This window comes from Salvelinus sp. IW2-2015, linkage group LG28, assembly GCF_002910315.2.
Source record: "Salvelinus sp. IW2-2015 linkage group LG28, ASM291031v2, whole genome shotgun sequence".
NCBI lineage: Eukaryota > Metazoa > Chordata > Actinopteri > Salmoniformes > Salmonidae > Salvelinus > Salvelinus sp. IW2-2015.
Genome location: NC_036868.1, coordinates 2,847,248 through 2,865,171, shown reverse-complemented (window position 1 = coordinate 2,865,171; position 17,924 = coordinate 2,847,248). Strand labels below are relative to the sequence as shown.

The 17,924-nt window shown below is 43.4% G+C and overlaps 1 protein-coding gene across 1 annotated transcript in view; it reads right to left on the bottom strand.

Moving 5' to 3' along the window:
• The window catches only part of LOC111954063 (rho-associated protein kinase 2), a 60,150-nt gene extending 44,653 nt beyond the window's left edge, over positions 1–15,497 (bottom strand). The window contains exons 1-3 of the mRNA XM_070435736.1: positions 15,255–15,497; positions 14,658–14,804; positions 975–1,056 (exon numbers count right to left, since the gene is read on the bottom strand). Of these exons, the coding sequence (XP_070291837.1) occupies positions 975–1,056; positions 14,658–14,756 (181 nt within the window). The 5' untranslated portion in view covers positions 14,757–14,804; positions 15,255–15,497. The remainder of the gene's footprint in view (positions 1–974; positions 1,057–14,657; positions 14,805–15,254) is intronic.
• Positions 15,498–17,924: the final 2,427 nt, after the last annotated feature.

Here is a 17,924-nt window from a genome sequence, read left to right as displayed (position 1 = left end):
TATGCTGCTGCTACTCTGTTTATTATCTATGCATAGTCACTTTAACTCTACCTATATGTACATATTACCTCAATTACATTGACTAACCGGTGCCCCGCACATTGACTCTGTACCGGTACCCCCTGTATAAAGCCTCGCTACTGTTATTTTACTGCTTTAATTATTATCACTTATTTTTCTTAAAACTGCATTGTTGTTTAAGGGCTTGTAAGTAAGCATTTCACTAAGGTCTACACCTGTTGTATGTGACAAATATCGTTTGATTTGATTTGCTTGATTTGCTTTGCTTGAAGCTAAGCAACTTTAGCCAGTTAGCTTGTGTACTTGACTGCTGCTGTAAGGTCAGAATGCTCGGATAAACCCTACTCCTCAGCCAGAGCGTCCAATGTTTTGCCCGGAACACTCCTGAGAGCGAAACGCTCTGAATTTACACAAGGACTATCTGACAACGCACTGAATTATGTACGGCCCAGAGCGCACTGACACACCCGAGTGAATTTACAAATGCACCCTAAGGATGACAATGGATTACGATGTTGAAAGTAGCCAGGAATTAAGGAGATATGAAGTCGAGCTAACTCTATACCACTTCATTTTACCAGTCCCAACTCATATAGCAACATTTATGTGCTCTGGATATCTCTATGCTTCAGCTGCGTTTAGATGGTACAAGATAGAGCACGAAGGTAAATGAGAGCACGAAGGTAAATGAGAGCACGAAGGTAAATGCCGTTGAACCTGGCAGTGAATGCCATCAGCCGCCACGGTAGATGGGACTTGGCACCTGAGTTCAAATATTTTAACTTTTGACAGCGTCGTTTACTACTGGATGTTGATTTGCACTGTTTCTGAATCACCATAGCAACGCATACATCACACTTGTTTGCTTTTGCCATCTCCTTCTTTCTTGCTACCTCAGATAATGCAAAGCATCTTATTACCAAGGTCTGCCTCGAAGCAATGATATATCTTACATCTGTTTAAGAAGGCGTCTATGTTTTTGTTTTTCCGTAGCGCCGGGTAGTCCAAATCCAGGGCCAAGGCATTCATGGAATCCTGCGGAAAAAGTCAAATAAATCCAATCAATTGAATGTGTTTGAAATGGTTTTCATGCGTTATTATAGAATCTAATTAAGCCAATAATTCCGTTCACCTGGTAAATACAAGCTTAAAGGGAAAGTTCAGTGATTACATGTTTTGACATTTGTTTACTTACCTTGAAAGCTCATGATCAAAATATGTAAAATTGCTGAAATATCCCTATCAGTTTTAAATATTTTTAACCAAAACGGTCTGTGTTCCGATATCCAAACAGTCATATGACTTAGAATGAAGCAATGTATTGGGCTGGGCATGCATTCTAAGTTGTACGCTAGCATGGACAATGGAACATAGCCTCTGTCTTCTTTCTCATCTCCAGCAAACAACTCAATGATTTATACCATCAAATGAATTCATAAAAAGGTCAAAATGACTAGGCTAATGAAATCAATATCTCTTATTGCCCTCCATAGCAGTGTTCTCCCAAATGCAACACAACTGGGAGAGAAGATGAGTCTGCTAATAGACAGAATAACAAGCAAATGACACACTGACTAATGTGGAGTTCTGCCTTTGATGTAGGGGGTAACAGGGATGGCCTTCTAGGCATGGCATTTCAACAACCTCCCAGAGGGATGGCCTTCTAGGCATGGCATTTCAACAACCTCCCAAGGGTTGGGCCTTCTGGGCATGGCATTTCAACAACCTCCCAGAGGGATGGCCTTCTGGGCATGGCATTTCAACAACCTCCCAGAGGGATGGCCTTCTGGGCATGGCATTTCAACCAACCTCCCAGAGGGATGGCCTTCTGGGCATGGCATTTCAACAACCTCCCAGAGGGATGGCCTTCTAGGCATGGTCATTCAACAACCTCCCAGAGGGATGGCCTTCTAGGCATGGCATTTCAACAACCTCCCAGAGGGATGGCCTTCTAGGCATGGTCATTCAACAACCTCCCAGAGGGATGGCCTTCTAAGGCATGGCATTTCAACAACCTCCCAGAGGGATGCCCTTCTAGGCATGGCATTTCAACAACCTCCCAGAGGGATGGCCTTCTGGGCATGGCATTTCAACAACCTCCCAGAGGTATGGCCTTCTGGGCATGGCATTTCAACAACCTCCCAGAGGGCTGGCCTTCTGGGCATGGTCATTCAACAACCTCCCAGAGGGATGGCCTTCTGGGCATGGTCATTCAACATCTCCTTCCAAAACAAGTCACAGTGATATAAGGCAGACCACCTGCCTATCCTTTCCAGGTCATGTCTACACTCCACCACAGCCGGCTGGTAGTATATAGAGAGAGGGTAGTTTATAAATACCACACCCACACACAAGGGGGATGTGTGGGTGGTGAGGGACTCCTTAAGACCATGGGTTTAGTAGGAAGAAAAAGTTTTTAAACATTTCAAGTTATTACCCCCAGGAATGTGGAGGGAAGGTCAAGTGGAGTCAACTAGGGGGAAGGGAGGGTGTCCTCACAGCGTCATGTCCCCCCTTAACTCCAGCCATGTGAGTGGCCAGGTCTAGGACGGCTCTCCCTGGCATGTGGAACAATTCCTAGCCTTTAAATAGAGAGGGAGGGGGGCTTAAAGAGAGAGGGAGGGGGGCTTAAAGAGAGAGGGAGGGGGGCTTAAAGAGAGAGGGAGGGGGGCTTAAAGAGAGAGAGACACAGAGAGAGGGAGAGAGAGCTAAAGAGAGTGAGAGAAAGAAAAAGGGAGCGAGAGAGATGTCCCCTGGTGCAGGCCGGGTGTGTGGAAATAGACCCGGGGCTCAGAGGCTATAATGGTTTATTGAACAGTTCTCTGACTTGACCCAGCATTTCTAGGAGCTCAGGGTCCATTTAATTTTAGCGGCTGTGTGGGTCTGCGACGCAGTACATTTTGTCATTGACTGCATGTATTCTATTTGTAATAGTGACGAATCCTAAATCTACATCCAGAGTACTCATCAAATGGCTCAGACACACCAGTAGGACTCTCAAACGTTTGGCTACTTAGAAACTCTGAACAGTTTCGGCAGCCAATCTCGTGTTCACACAGCAATGACCTTGAAGTCAATAGCCACTCAGCCTTGTTAAAATACTCCAAACCAGAAGGTGGCAGTAGTGGTGTTTGGCAATGCATGTCTGTCTGTTGCTTGATGGTCGGAGAGCCTGTTCCTGGAGAGCTACCCTCCTGTAGGCTGTGATTCTCTCCTTTTTTAGACTATCCGTTAATACAACAACAAAAACTAGACTACGGTACCTCCTCCAATTAGATAAACTAGACCCCATCATTCCCTCTCTACATGCAGAGGATGCTGACCAATCACATGCGGTTTCTCTCACTCTCTGCATGGCATGCACATGCTGTCCCATAACAAGTGTCCCCGCATAGAGCGCGCAGTTAGATGCTGGTGAGGAGAGAGCGGCTATACCTCAGAGTGCTTGTCGGAAACATGAGTGCTGCTAGTGCTAACAGGACCGTTGATATAGTGCCAAAGAAGGGCGCATCTTCAGTGGTATGGCTAGTGGCATGTATTCATGGATGCTAAAGTGAGCCAGGCTTCCCAAAAAAATGTACCAAGGGAAAAAAACATACAAAATTATTTACCTTTTATCTCTCTGGGTTTCATAAATGTCCCTCAATTCGCAAGACTGAATGTATCTCACCGGAGAAAGCATCCTAGCGAACGAAACAGCGCCCCTCTGTCTCAGTATGTGTAGCCCATCTATCTGATGCTGTCTGGTCAAAAAGAGTATGACATTGTTGCCGCCCGTAGCGTGCCTAAACTGAGTGAGCTCTGCTGTGAACGGTCCTGGCACAAGGGAAGGGAAGCCAGTTTAGATTTGGCTTCACACCAATCACATCAGAAGACAAATGTCATTGAATCGTTGCATTGTTGTCCTCCGGTGGCTAGCCAGCTAGCTAAAATCGTCTCTTTCCTAAACTAGCCATGGATGAAGATAGGGATTTTGACTTGTGGTTATACTTAATTCTCTGTACTGGACAATGATGACAGCAATTCGGATCCAAATATAAATTCATGCATTGTGCCCCTGGCCTGAGACGATGGAAGTTTAAAATGTAGCTAGATGTATTATTCCACATCATATTCAGCTTACTTTGATTGGACTAAATCATTTATTTTAGTTGTTACTGTATTAGACTAAGCATAGTTGACTAGATGCTGTTGAAAGGGTGTTGGATAATGTAGTCAGTGCTTGTTTTCTTTATGACTTGCGGTAACTCAATAGTTGTTTTGTGGTACAAAAGTGGCAGAAACATGTAGGTCATGTAACTGTTTGTTGTAACATATGATTGAACTAACAGGTTATAGAGCAAACAACGCAATTATCACAACACATAGGTTGTAATATGTATTTTTTCCACCTGGCTTGGCTTCCCTGGTGATTTTACTCACACACTGCTACTGAGTATGGCAGTATTTTGGCTATAGGCAAAGCGACCAAATGCAGATGTTGTGCAAAAAGTGTCTCAGAGCTGTGGCGACAACACTGCAAATGTATTCAATAATTTGAATATAAAACATCCCACAGACACATAGAAATCACGGAGGCTATCCCTATAACATAACCAAAGACATGGCTCCTATCTACACAGTCAGCAAAGAGCTTCAAGAAGATGATAAACAAGCTGACAGGAGATACAAGATTCCATCTCGCAGATATTTTTCCCAAGTCGCCATCCCAACACTGTATAACAAAATGAAGGGAGAAGTTGAAACATTGAATGTAGCGTTGAATGAGTGGACCAGACTACAATGTTTTGGACACTGGCTGCACCTTGCAACTGGTAGGTTAAGGCACTGACTTATAATTCAATTATAATAATGATTGAGTTTACTTATACACAATCATAAGCTTCCTATTCCATCTGCAGCCTATGGCTGCCTGAATAAATAATTAACTTAATTTAAGAAATCATAGGCCTAATGATAAAATAAACTCAATGTTATTAATTAATTATTAAGTACTGTGCTTATAGCACACTATATTTTGATAATCATGTTAAACGTTTGTTTGTTAATATGTAGGTGTAATAATGCTAAAATATGCAGCCTATAACAATGTTGGAAAATATTTTTCACTCGGTTAGCTGCGGTATTTATTCAGAATATGATCTCATTTTAGAAGTGACTGTTGTTTTAACCATGTCTGATGGAATTAACAAGTTAACACTCAAGTGTTTAAAAATTGCAATTCATAAATTGCAATTGCAATATATGCCCCCCCCCCAAAATATCACAATTAGATATTTTGTCCAAATCCTGCAGCCCTACTAGTTACTGTAACTGAGCTACTGTTGCTATTGTTGTAGAAAACCCTTGTTGATACTAGCCAGATTCCACAGCTATATTCCAATACAGCCAAATTCCAAGATGGCGTAGCAGTGCAGACGTGGTTTGTCGTCCTCTCGTTACTTTTTGTCTTTTTTTGTCTTTTTTGTATACATTTCAATTTGTTTTTCAATCTCTTTTACATTTTTAAATTAAATATACCTCCCGGTAACCCGCCTCACTCAATGTGACACGGATCCGCAATTTGTTTTTTTAGACCTTATAGCCCAAACCTCCATCAGTTGCTAGCCATCACAAGTTAAGCAGCGAATTAGCTACTAGCTATTTAGTCATTGTTAGCCACTGCTAGCGGCCTTTACCCTCTGCACAGGTACCAGACGTTTTTTAGCCTCGATAATACCTGCCAGCATCGGACTGTTTTTCTCCACTACAATGCCGGAATCCTGCCGTAAACGCTGGACCATTACTCCTAATCATCACAGCTAGCTAGCTGCCACCGAGTGACCCAGCCCCGAAGCTAGCCCTGAGCCAGGCGCATCTCCCGGCTAGCAAACTAAATTACTACAACTACAATACCTCTTCCGCCATCTGGCCCGATCCCATTGTCCACACAGCGCCTCACCGTACCACCACGACTGGTCAGCAGACGCAATTCCATCCGCTGAGCCCGAAGTCGGAGCAGACGCTTCTACTTACCCCGGCCTGCTAACTTTAGACGCCATGTCTCCCGCGTGCTAGCGTAGCAACGACTACCCTGCGGACCCTATGATCAATTGGCTACATAGCTGATGCCTGCTGGACTGTTCATATATCACGGTACTCCACTTTGTTTATCTGTCAGCCCTAGCCCCGAACTCAGGCACTGTGTGTAGTTAACCGACCCTCTCTGCCCATTTATAGCCATTTTACCTTTTGTTGTTGTCTTAGCTGATTAGCTGCTGTTGTCTTACCCATTGTTGTCTAACCTAGCTCTCCCAATCAACACCTGTGATTGCTTTATGCCTCACTTTATGTCTCTCTCAAACGTCAATATGCCTTTTATACTGTTGTTAAGGATAATTATCATTGTTTTAGTTTACTGCGGAGCCCCTAGTCCCGCCGTACATGCCTTAGATACCTCCTTTGTCCCACCCCCCACACATGCGGTGACCTCACTCAGTATAACCAGCATGTCCAGAGATGCTACCTCTCTTATCATCACTCAGTGCCTGGGCTTACCTCCACTGTACCCGCACCCCACCATACCCCTGTCTGCACATTATACCCTGAATCTATTCTACCACGCCCAGATATCTGCTCCTTTTATTCTCTGTCTTTATTCTCTTAACCCAGGCCCTGCGTGTCCCCAGGCACTCTCATTTGTTGACTTCTGTAAATGAAAAAGCCTTGGTTTCATGCATGCTAACATCAGAAGCCTCCTCCCTAAGTTTGTTTTACTCACTGCTTTAGCACACAGTCGAGGATGCCTGGTCGTTCTATAAAAGTAATTTCCTCACCATCTTAAATAAGCATGCCCCTTTCAAAAAATGTAGAACTAAGAACAAATATAGCTCTTGGTTCACTCCAGACCTGAATGCCCTTGACCAGCATAAAAACCTCCTGTGGCGGACTGCAATAGCATTGAATAGTCCCCGCGATATGCAACTGTTCAGGGAAGTCAGGAATCAATACACACAGTCAGTCAGGAAAGCAAAGGCTAGCTTTTTCAAACAGAAATTTGCATCCTGTAGCTCCAACTCCCAAAAGTTTTGGGACARAGTAAAGTCCATGGAGAACTAGAGCACCTCCTCCCAGCTGCCCACTGCACTGAGGCTAGGTAACACGGTCACCACCGATAAATCCATGATAATCGAACATTTCAATAAGCATTTCTCTACGGCTGGCCATGCCTTCCACCTGGCTACTCCAACCTCGGCCAACAGCTCCGCACCCCCCGCAGCTACATGCCCGAGCCTCCCCAGCTTCTCCTTCACCAAAATCCAAATAGCAGATGTTCTGAAAGAGCTGCAAAACCTGGACCTGTACAAATCAGCTGGGCAAGACAATCTGGATCCTCTCTTTCTAAAATTATCCGCCGCCATTGTTGCAACCCCTATTACCAGTCTGTTCAACCTCTTTCGTAACATCCGAGATCCCTAAAGATTGGAAAGCTGCCGCAGTCATCCCCCACTTCAAAGGGGGTGACACTAGACCCAAACTGTTATAGACCTATATCCATCCTGCCCTGCCTTTCTAAAGTCTTCAAAAGCCAAGTTAATAAACAGATCACTGACCATCTCAAATCCCACCGTACCTTCTCCGCTGTACAATCCGGTTTCAGAGCTGGTCATGGGTGCATCTCAGCCACGCTCAAGGTACTAAACGATATCATAACCGCCATCGATAAAAGACAGTACTGTGCAGCCGTCTTCATCGACCTGGCCAAGGCTTTCGACTCTGTCAATCACCYTATTCTTATCGGCAGACTCAATAGCCTTGGTTTCTCAAATGACTGCCTCACCTGGTTCACCAACTACTTCGCAAACAGAGTTCAGTGTGTCAAATCGGAGGGCCTGTTGTCCGGACCTCTGGGAGTCTATGGGGGTACCACAGGGTTCAATTCTCGGGCCGACTCTTTTCTCTGTATATATCAACGATGTCGCTCTTGCTGCGGGTGATTCCCTGATCCACCTCTACGCAGACGACACCATTCTGTATACTTCTGGCCCTTCTTTGGACACTGTGTTAACAAACCTCCAAACGAGCTTCAATGCCATACAACACTCCTTCTGTGGCCTCCAACTGCTCTTAAAACGCTAGTAAAAACCAAATGCATGCTTTTCAACCGGTCGCTGCCCGCACCCGCCCGCCGACTAGCATCACTACTCTGGACGGTTCTGACCTAGAATATGTGGACAACTACAAATACCTAGGTGTCTGGCTAGACTGTAAACTCTCCTTCCAGACTCATATCAAACATCTCCAATTCAAAATCAAATCTAGAATCGGCTTCCTATTTCGCAACAAAGCCTCCTTCACTCACGCCGCCAAACATACCCTCGTAAAACTGACTATCCTACCAATCCTCGACTTCGGCGATGTCATCTACAAAATAGCTTCCAATACTCTACTCAGCAAACTGTATGCAGTCTATCACAGTGCCATCCGTTTTGTTACCAAAGCCCATATACCACCCACCACTGCGACCTGTATGCTCTAGCCGGCTGGCCCTCGCTACATATTCGTCGCCAGACCCACTGGCTCCAGGTCATCTATAAATCTATGCTAGGTAAAGCTCCGCCTTACTTCAGCTCACTGGTCACGATATGAACACCCACCCGTAGCATGCACTCCAGCAGGTATATCTCACTCACATCCCCAAAGCCAGCACCTACTTTGGCCGCCTTTCCTTCCAGTTCTCTGCTGCCAGTGACTGGAATGAATTGCAGAAATCGCTGAAGCTGGAGACTTACATTTCCGTCACTAACTTTAAACATCAGCTGTCTGAGCAGCTAACCGATCACTGCAGCTGTACATAGTCCATCTGTAAATAGCCCACCAAATCCACCTACCTCATCCCCATGTTTTTATTTACTTTTGTTGCTCTTTTGCACACCAGTATCACTACTTGCACATCATCATCTGCTCATCGATCACTGCAGAGTTAATCTGCTAAAATGTAATTACTTTGCTACTATGGCCTACTGATTGCCTTACCTCCTCACGCCATTTGCACACACTGTATATATATACTTTTTTTCTATTTTGTTATTGACTGTACGCTTGTTTATTCCATGTGTAACTCTGTTGTTTGTGTCGCACTGCTTTGCTTTATCTTGGCCAGGTCACAGTTGTAAATGAGAACTTGTTCTCAACTAGCTTACCTGGTTATATGAAGGTGAATTACATTTTTTTTTCTTTACAAATATACAGTGCCTTCGGAAAGTATTCAGATCCCTTGACTTTTTAAACTTTGTTAGGTTACAGCCTTATTTGAAAAAGTTTTAAATTGTTTCTTCCCCCCTCATCAATCAACACACAATACCCCATAATGACAAAGCTGCTTGACATTTTTGCTAATTTATTAAACATAAAAAACTGAAATATCACATTTACATAAGTATTCAAACCCTTTACTCAGTACTTTGTTGAAGTACCTTTGGCACTTATTACAGCCTTGAGTCTTCTTGGGTATGTATGACTCTACAAGCTTGGCACACCTGTATTTGGGGAGTTTCTCCCATTCTTCTCTGCAGATCCTCTCAAGCTTGGTCAGGTTGGATGGGGAGCGTTGCTGCACAGATATTTTCAGGTCTCTCCAGAGATGTTCGACCGGGTTCATGTCCTGGCTTGGGCTGGGACACTCAAGGACATTCAGACATTTTTACCGAAGCCACTCCTGCGTTGTCTTGGCTGTGTGCTTAGGGTCGTTGTCCTGTTGGAAGGTGAAGCGTCGCCCCAGTCTGAGGTACTGCGCACTCTGGAGCAGGTTTTCATCAAGGATCTCTGTACATTGCTCCGTTCATCTTTGCCTCGATCCTAGTCTCCCAGTCCCTGCCACTGAAAAACATCCCCAGAGCATGCTTCCACCACCATGCGTCACCGTAGGGATGGTGCCAGGTTTCCTCCAGACGTGATGCTTGGCATTTAGGCCAAAGAGTTTAATCTTGGTTTCATCAGACCAGAGAATCTTGTTTCGAAGCTGGTTCCATATTGGGCTTTACAATCATTTACAAAAAGACTTAGAAATCTATTTCAAATTACAAAAAATAAAATGACAGTAAGGATCTTTAAAAAGAACGTGCAGTGTTTTATGTTGGCGGTTGTCCTATCTGTTTGTGGTTCTAGACTTTAGGGAGGTTCTTCGAATAGATCTCGGATCAGCTTCCGAGGTTTTAGGTTCCTTTTGGCAAACTCCAAGCGGGCTGTCATGTGCCTTTTACTGAGGAGTGGCTTCTGTCTGGCCACTCTACCATAAAGGCCTGATTGGTGGAGTGCTGCAGAGATGGTTGTCCTTCTGGAAGGTTCTCCCATCTCCACAGAGGTACTCTATAGAGCTCTATCAGAGTGATCGTCGGGTTCTTGGTCACCTCCCTGACCAAGGCCCTTCTCCGCCGATTGCTCAACTTGGCCAGCTCTAGGAAGACTCTTGGTGATTCCAAACTTCTTCCATTAAGAATGATGCCACTGTATTCTTGGGGACCTTCAATATAGCAGAAATGCTTTGGTACCCTTCCCCAGATCTGTGCCTCGACACAATACTGTCTCTGAGCTCTACGGACAAATCCTTTGATCTCATAGCTTGGTTTTTGCTCTGACATGCACTGTCAACTGTGGGACCTTATATAGACACGTGTATGCCTTTCCAAATCATGTCCAATCAATTGAATTTACCACAAGTGGACTGCACTCCAGTTGTAGAAATATCAAGGATGATCAATGGAAACAGGATGCACCTGAGCTCAAATCCCTGTCTCATAGCAAAGGGTTTGAATACTTATGTAAATAAGGTTCTGTTTTTTTGCTTTTAATAAATGTGTTAATTTCTAAAAACCTGTTTTTGCTTTGTCATTATGGGGTATTGTGTGTAGATGGATGAGGAAATTGTTTTATTTCATGAATTTTAGAATAAGGCACACATCAAAATGTGGAAAAAGTGAAGGGGTCTGAATACTTTCCGAAGGCACTGTAACTAGCTAGCAAGATGACAAACAATTTCACCTTCCATCATCGCATACAACCCATAGATACATTTTTAGCTAGCAGGCTAACATTAGCTAAATGGTTAACATGATTTGCTAGCTAGCTAGTTGCTGTGCTAGCTAGGCAAACTTAGCTATATGTAAAGACTTGTTCTAGAAAAAATAAATCTATTATGCAGCTTTATAGTTTTGATGAAAAGGTGGGTGGTTTAGACCGGAAAAAGTGCCCTCTGCCTTTTTCTTGTCACTCTTGTCAGCTCCCCCACGTGGAGGTTGATGTGCTCTCTGATTTGCTCAAAGTCAAGTTGTCGGCCACTGCCGAGCATTGCGATTCTGAAAGTAGAAAGGTCAGGTTCGTCGGTACGCAGCAGGTACGTCTTTTGTTCTAGCAAGAGAAGGAAAGGTCTCTGTGGTAGGTACCTATCAGCAGTTAGATTCTCTGTGCGTTTCATGCTTTAGGACTTGACCCTTTAAAGTTTTATCGCTATCACATTTCCCTCACAAACCTCCTTCCAGGCCTGTCTGTACATTTTGACTGAATGTAAGATGAGTATAAAACAAATACAGGGACAAGCAGACTGGTAAAATTACTCAGGAGACACACGTCTCATTGAAACGTGTATTCCTGCTTGTTTTCCTCACAAACGATGAGTGCCAGCGACTACACCAAAACAAGCGTAAACAAACAGGAAATAGTACTGTGTGGTCAGGGTGGGTTATCTCCATGCTCAATGCCAGGATGTGCTTCCAGCTTCCTGAGGTGTGGTGCCCTGCAGCGGTGGCCAGCATGACTCATTTTTAGGCCTTCTACAGAGACTTGTTCAGTAAAGCACAGCATAGCAAAACATTAGCAAAACATTTTGCGGTCTTATTGGACAAGTTCAGATAGCAGTACATCCCAGTTTCACTTTCAACAAAACGTTGTCAGTCAACTAACGTAGACACTAGCCTGTTTTGGTATCATCCAGTGTCCTCATATCACTAAGTTGAATCAGCTGATAGCCTACCGCTCTTGTGATTTAAAGGGATAGTTTGAGATTTTGGCAGAGTTAGATGAACTCATGGATACGATTTATAGGTCTCTGCGTGCAGTTTGAAGGTAGTTTCTGGGGCGATTTCTAACTATCTTTTTAAAATCACAAGAGCGGTAAGCTATCAGTTGGGTAAACTTAGTGATATGAGGGCACTGGATGATACAAAAACAGGTTCGTGTTTAGGCTAGTTGGGTGGAAACGTTTTGATAAAGAATGAAACTGGGATGTACTGCTATCTGAACTTGTCCAATAAGAACAAAGGTTTTAGTGTTCCGTTGTGAAATGTTTTGCTATGCTGTGCCTTACTGAACAGAACCCAGCTCTGTAGGGCTAACAATGAGGCATGCTGGTCCCCAAACAATGACTGAAAGTCTAAGGGATCAGCTAGCATTGGCTTAATTGCCAAAATCCCAAACTATTCCTTTAACTGAGGTGGATTGAGGGATAATTGATTAATTGATCACAATAAACATGTATTATCATTGTAAAAAAACAACTTAACTTAGGAATGGTTGAATAAGAGAGGCTTAGCATAGCTGGAATAGCAACTAGCCTATAGTGTAAAATACAATGCCCATATTTGGATCCATGACAGTCCTAGATCACACTATTGGTCTATTGTGAGGGTTTCAATTAGCCTTCCTCTCACAGTGACTCATGACAACCCAAAATAACAACACAATGATTGAAACCTATAGTGGATACCTAGCATGCTACCACTTAGCACCTCATTGATTCAGAGGGGTTGGGTTAAATGCGGAAGACACATTTCAGTTGAATACATTCAGTTGGACAACTGACTAGGTATCCCCCTTTCCCTTAAGCATGCTAGCTGTTACCATCGACTTCCAGCCATTGTTCTAATGCTAGTTAGCAACTTCCTTCAAACTGCACACAGAAACATAAAAATTGTATCCACGAGTTCATCTGACTCTAGGGAAGTAGATAAAATGGCTTCATTGCCAAAATCCTGACGTGTCCCTTTAAATCTTCTTCCATTTTATAGGCATATCCATTCAATAGCTTCCTCTGATACACTGTCTGGTAGCTTCCATTCTTGTGTAGCTACTAAGGTCATAGTCTATATCATCATATGTACTGGGTGTACCACAACAAACTTCCAATCGCTCTACTTGCAGTATGCTGATGTTGTAGATAAAGTATGGGTTTGTTATCAATGTCTGTGGAGCACATGACACTTTTTCTTACCCACCAACCACTCAAGAGTAGATCCTCTATGGACCCTATGTAGAAGTGCTGATCTAGGATCAGGTTTTATTCATTGTGATTGAAAAGGCAAAACTGATCCTAAATCAGTCCTCCTACTCAGACACATACAGGCCCAGATGAATCAGTCAGACTATGGAGTTAGCTAGCTAATCTGCTTCTTCCATAATCTCATAATGACCTAATATGCCTAACAATCTGCCTACACATAATCTGTTTTTTCCAAACCTGTTAAATCCGGCTCATGGGAGTTATGGGGGAGGGATTGAAAGAGATTATAAGAGTGTGTAGGTCTACTGATTTGACTTGTTGAATCCAAAACTGAGGTGTAATCCTAAACCATTTCCTCAAGTTAAAGCATCACATCTGTGAACTGAACTAGACATGGAATGAGGGGAATGGATAGTGACTACATGCTCATCTAGAAAAGCATGTTCATCCAGTCTAGACATTTTTCTGTGAATTATTTTAAAGCGCTTCATTGTTTAGCAAATTAAGTGTGCCACCAAAAAATAAAAATGCCTGACTGTATTATAGGTAAATTATAGTCGAGATGTTATAGAGGCCTACTGAGCATGTTTTTTATGATCCAAAACTCTGGATATACCATAGATTCAGGGCATTAGGCCTGAGGCTAAGGGGGGTGTGCTGAGGTTAGGTCAAATGAATGCACTGATAACACGCTAGAACAAACACCTAGTGACTCCCCTATCGCCTGACATCAGCTAACAATGAGCTGCATCCACACAAGGTTGCTTTCTGAGAGATTGGCGGTGCATTCCTTGATAGGTCAAGTTCTAAAATGGCCGCCAGCCAGGTGGTCACAAGGGGCTTGTCCAAGCAGAGGAGGTTGCTAACTGTCAGGGAGACAAACATGGGTGGTTGCTCACCTCTTGTACTTATTTAACACCTGAGCCTACTACAGGGTGACTTAGCAAATAGGCCTACTCTTGGTGTCAGATTTTCAGATCTGTGTCCCATACACCTGATGCAATGAAGTGCAATCGTCCCTCTAGTATGAGGGGAAAGCAAGATGATGGGAACCGTATTGCTTCAGGCTCTGTTCAATCTAAATCACTATAGTTGTATAGGTTGATAGCAAAACATGTGTCCTTCCATGTAACGGTAGTGTACCGCATTGGACTAAATTATTGACATGTGCTTTACACACCCACAAGATGTTATAAGAGTGAATTAACCCTGGGGGCAAAATCCCTGAATAGCCAAGATAAAGAGGAAAAATGACTACCATCATCTAATAGATTAGTTGGGCTTTTGACTGATCAGCTACTCATAGATGGACGATATGCTACTGTAAATACATGCTGCTCCTCTCTCTGACTGTTGTGTTGTTGTCCTGTTGTTAAAAACTTACCAGTAAACTCTCCAAGTTTAACGCCGACTTCGGGTCTCTGATCAGCGATTCCAACTTTTTCAGCCGGGTGTCCAGCCTCTTCTCCGCTCCGGACGACATGATGGCAATTTAGTCAATCCAGGTCCGACAATGGCATGTGATGGTAACCTTAAATGTCACGACAACAACTTGGTCAATAACTGCGGTGTCACTTTAACACCGTAGGGCAGCGCTCGCTATTTTGCTGCTGGTTGGCTGAACGATAAACTGATAACTCCGCGGAACAAGCGTTGTTTTGACGGTATAAATTGGTTAATAATTTATTGCCAGAGTTTTCGCTGCATATTATTCGACATTAAAGAGCGTATTCCTACTCAAATGCCGACAGAATCTCCCACTTAAAACGGACTCATCCAGATCCCTGTTAGGCGCGCTGTTCCAAATCGTGGAGTCTCAAGCTCCTAAACTCCGCTAGCATTACTCTTGTATTTTGTCGCTGTAAATGTCAAGTTTCTTCATTGAAACAGGTTCACCAATAACTTATATTCGGTGTCTTCACCAGTCACATACATTCAGTCCTCTGAACAACCCAGAACATCGTTACCCACAAGCACTCACTGAAACAGGAATTCCTCTCCTCTTATCTCATTGATCTCTTTTACGGTCACAGCCCGAGCTTGCCACAACTTCCAGTATTTTTGGAATGCTGATGTCGCCATGTAACTAGCCTGTGAGTCTCCTCTAACTAACCTATACATAGCCGATGACACATTTGCGGTGCAAGCTAATTATTATAGTCACTATCTTATTGGTGACTATAATAATAGTATTTTGTAGCTATTGGCTTTAGACTACTGGATCAGCTCGTTCTCATAAAGACAGAGGTAAAGTTGGTTTTATATTCACACATTCGGACATTCAACAGATATTCAACAGACATTCGCCAAAAACCATTTACAAATGTAAAAATCAATAACTAATTCACCGTTTGTCACAGAAACATCAAACTAGGTATTATGTATTATATAAATGTCTAGCATACTTTTCCAACATTTGTTTTGAATACAAATTTCAGTTTTGATTTGATAGAAATACATACAATCTATAAAATGCGATTTAAAGCTGTATAAATTAATAACTAATTCACCGTTTGTCACAGAGACATCAAACTAGGTATGATTTATTCTATAAATGTCTATCATACTTTTACAGTTCCGGTTTTGACTTGATAGAAATACATAACCTTTATGGACTTCGTATACAGTTGAAGTCAGAAGTTTACATACACTTAGGTTGGAGTCATTAAAACTCGTTTTCAACCCCTCCACAAATTTCTTGTTAACAAACTATAGTTTTGGCAAGTCGGTTAGGACATCTACTTTGTGCATAACACAAGTAATTTTTCCAACAATTGTTTACAGACAGATTATTTCACTTATAATTCACTGTATCACAATTCCAGTGGGTCAGAAGATTACATGCACTTTATTTTTAAAATTTCACCTTTATTTAACCAGGTAGGCTAGTTGAGAACAAGTTCTCATTTACAACTGCGACCTGGCCAAGATAAAGCAAAGCAGTTCGGCACATACAACAACACAGAGTTACACATGGAGTAAACAAACATGCAGTCAATAATACAGTAGAAAATCTATATACAGTGTGTGCAAATGAGGTAGGATAAGAGAGGTAAGGCAATAAATAGGCCATGGTGGCGAAGTAATTACAATATAGCAATTAAACACAGGAATGGTAGATGTGCAGAAGATGAATGTGCAAGTAGAGATACTGGGGTGCAAAGGAGCACGATAAATACAGTATGGGGATGAGGTAGTTGGATGGGCTATTTACAGATGGGCTATGTACAGGTGCAGTGATCTGTGAGCTGCTCTGACAGCTGGTGCTTAAAGCTAGTGATGGAGATATGAGTCTCCAGCTTCAGTGATTTTTGCTGTTTGTTCCAGTCATTGGCAGCAGAGAACTGGAAGGAAAGGCGGCCAAAGGAAGAATTGGCTTTGGGGGTGACCAGTGAGATATACCTGCTGGAGCGCGTGCTACGTGTGGGTGCTGCTATGGTGACCAGTGAGCTGAGATAAGGCGGGGCTTTACCTAGCAGAGACTTGTAGATGACCTGGAGCCAGTGGGTTTGGCGACGAGTATGAAGCGAGGGCCAACCAACGAGAGCATACTGGTCGCAGTGGTGGGTAGTATATGTGGCTTTGGTGACAAAACGGATGGCACTGTGATAGACTGCATCACATTTGTTGAGTAGAGTGTTGGAGGCTATTTTGTAAATGACATCGCCGAAGTCGAGGATCGGTAGGATGGCCAGTTTTACGAGGGTATGTTTGGCAGCATGAGTGAAGGATGCTTTGTTGCGAAATAGGAAGCTGATTCTAGATTTAATTTTGGATTGGAGATGCTTAATATGAGTCTGGAAGGGGAGTTTACAGTCTAACCAGACACCTAGGTATTTGTAGTTGTCCACGTATTCTAAGTCAGAACCGTCCAGAGTAGTGATGCTGGATGGGCAGGCAACTGCGGGAAGCGATCGGTTGAAGAGCATGCATTTAGTTTTGCTTGCATTTAAGAGCAGTTGGAGGCCATGGAATGAGAGTTGTATGGCATTGAAGCTCGTCTGGAGGTTTGTTAACAGAGTGTCCTAAGAAGGGCCAAAGTTATACAGAATGGTGTCGTCTGCATAGAGGTGGATCAGAGAATCACCAGCAGCAAGAGCGACATCATTGATGTATACAGAGAAGGGAGTTGGCCCGAGAATTTAACCCTGTGGCACCCCCATAGAGACTGCCAGAGGTCCGGACAACAGGCCCTCCGATTTGACACACTGAACTCTATCAGAGAGGTAGTTGGTGAACCAGGCGAGGCAATCATTTTAGAAACCAAGGCTGTTGAGTCTGCCGATAAGAATGTGGTGATTGACAGAGTCGAAAGCCTTGGCCAGGTCGATGAATACGGCTGCACAGTAATGTCTCTTATCGATTGTGGTTATGATATCGTTTAGGACCTTGAGCGTGGCTGAGGTGCACCCATGACCAGCTCTGAAACCAGTTTGCATAGCGGAGAAGGTATGGTGGGATTCGAAATGGTCGGTAATCTGTTTGTTAACTTGGCTTTCGAAGACCTTAGAAAGGCAGGGTAGGATAGATATAGGTCTATAGCTGTTTGGGTCTAGAGTGTCTCCCCCTTTGAACACTAAGTTGACTGTGCCTTTAAATAGCTTGGAAAATTCCATAAAATTATGTCATGGCTTTAGAAGCTTCTGATAGG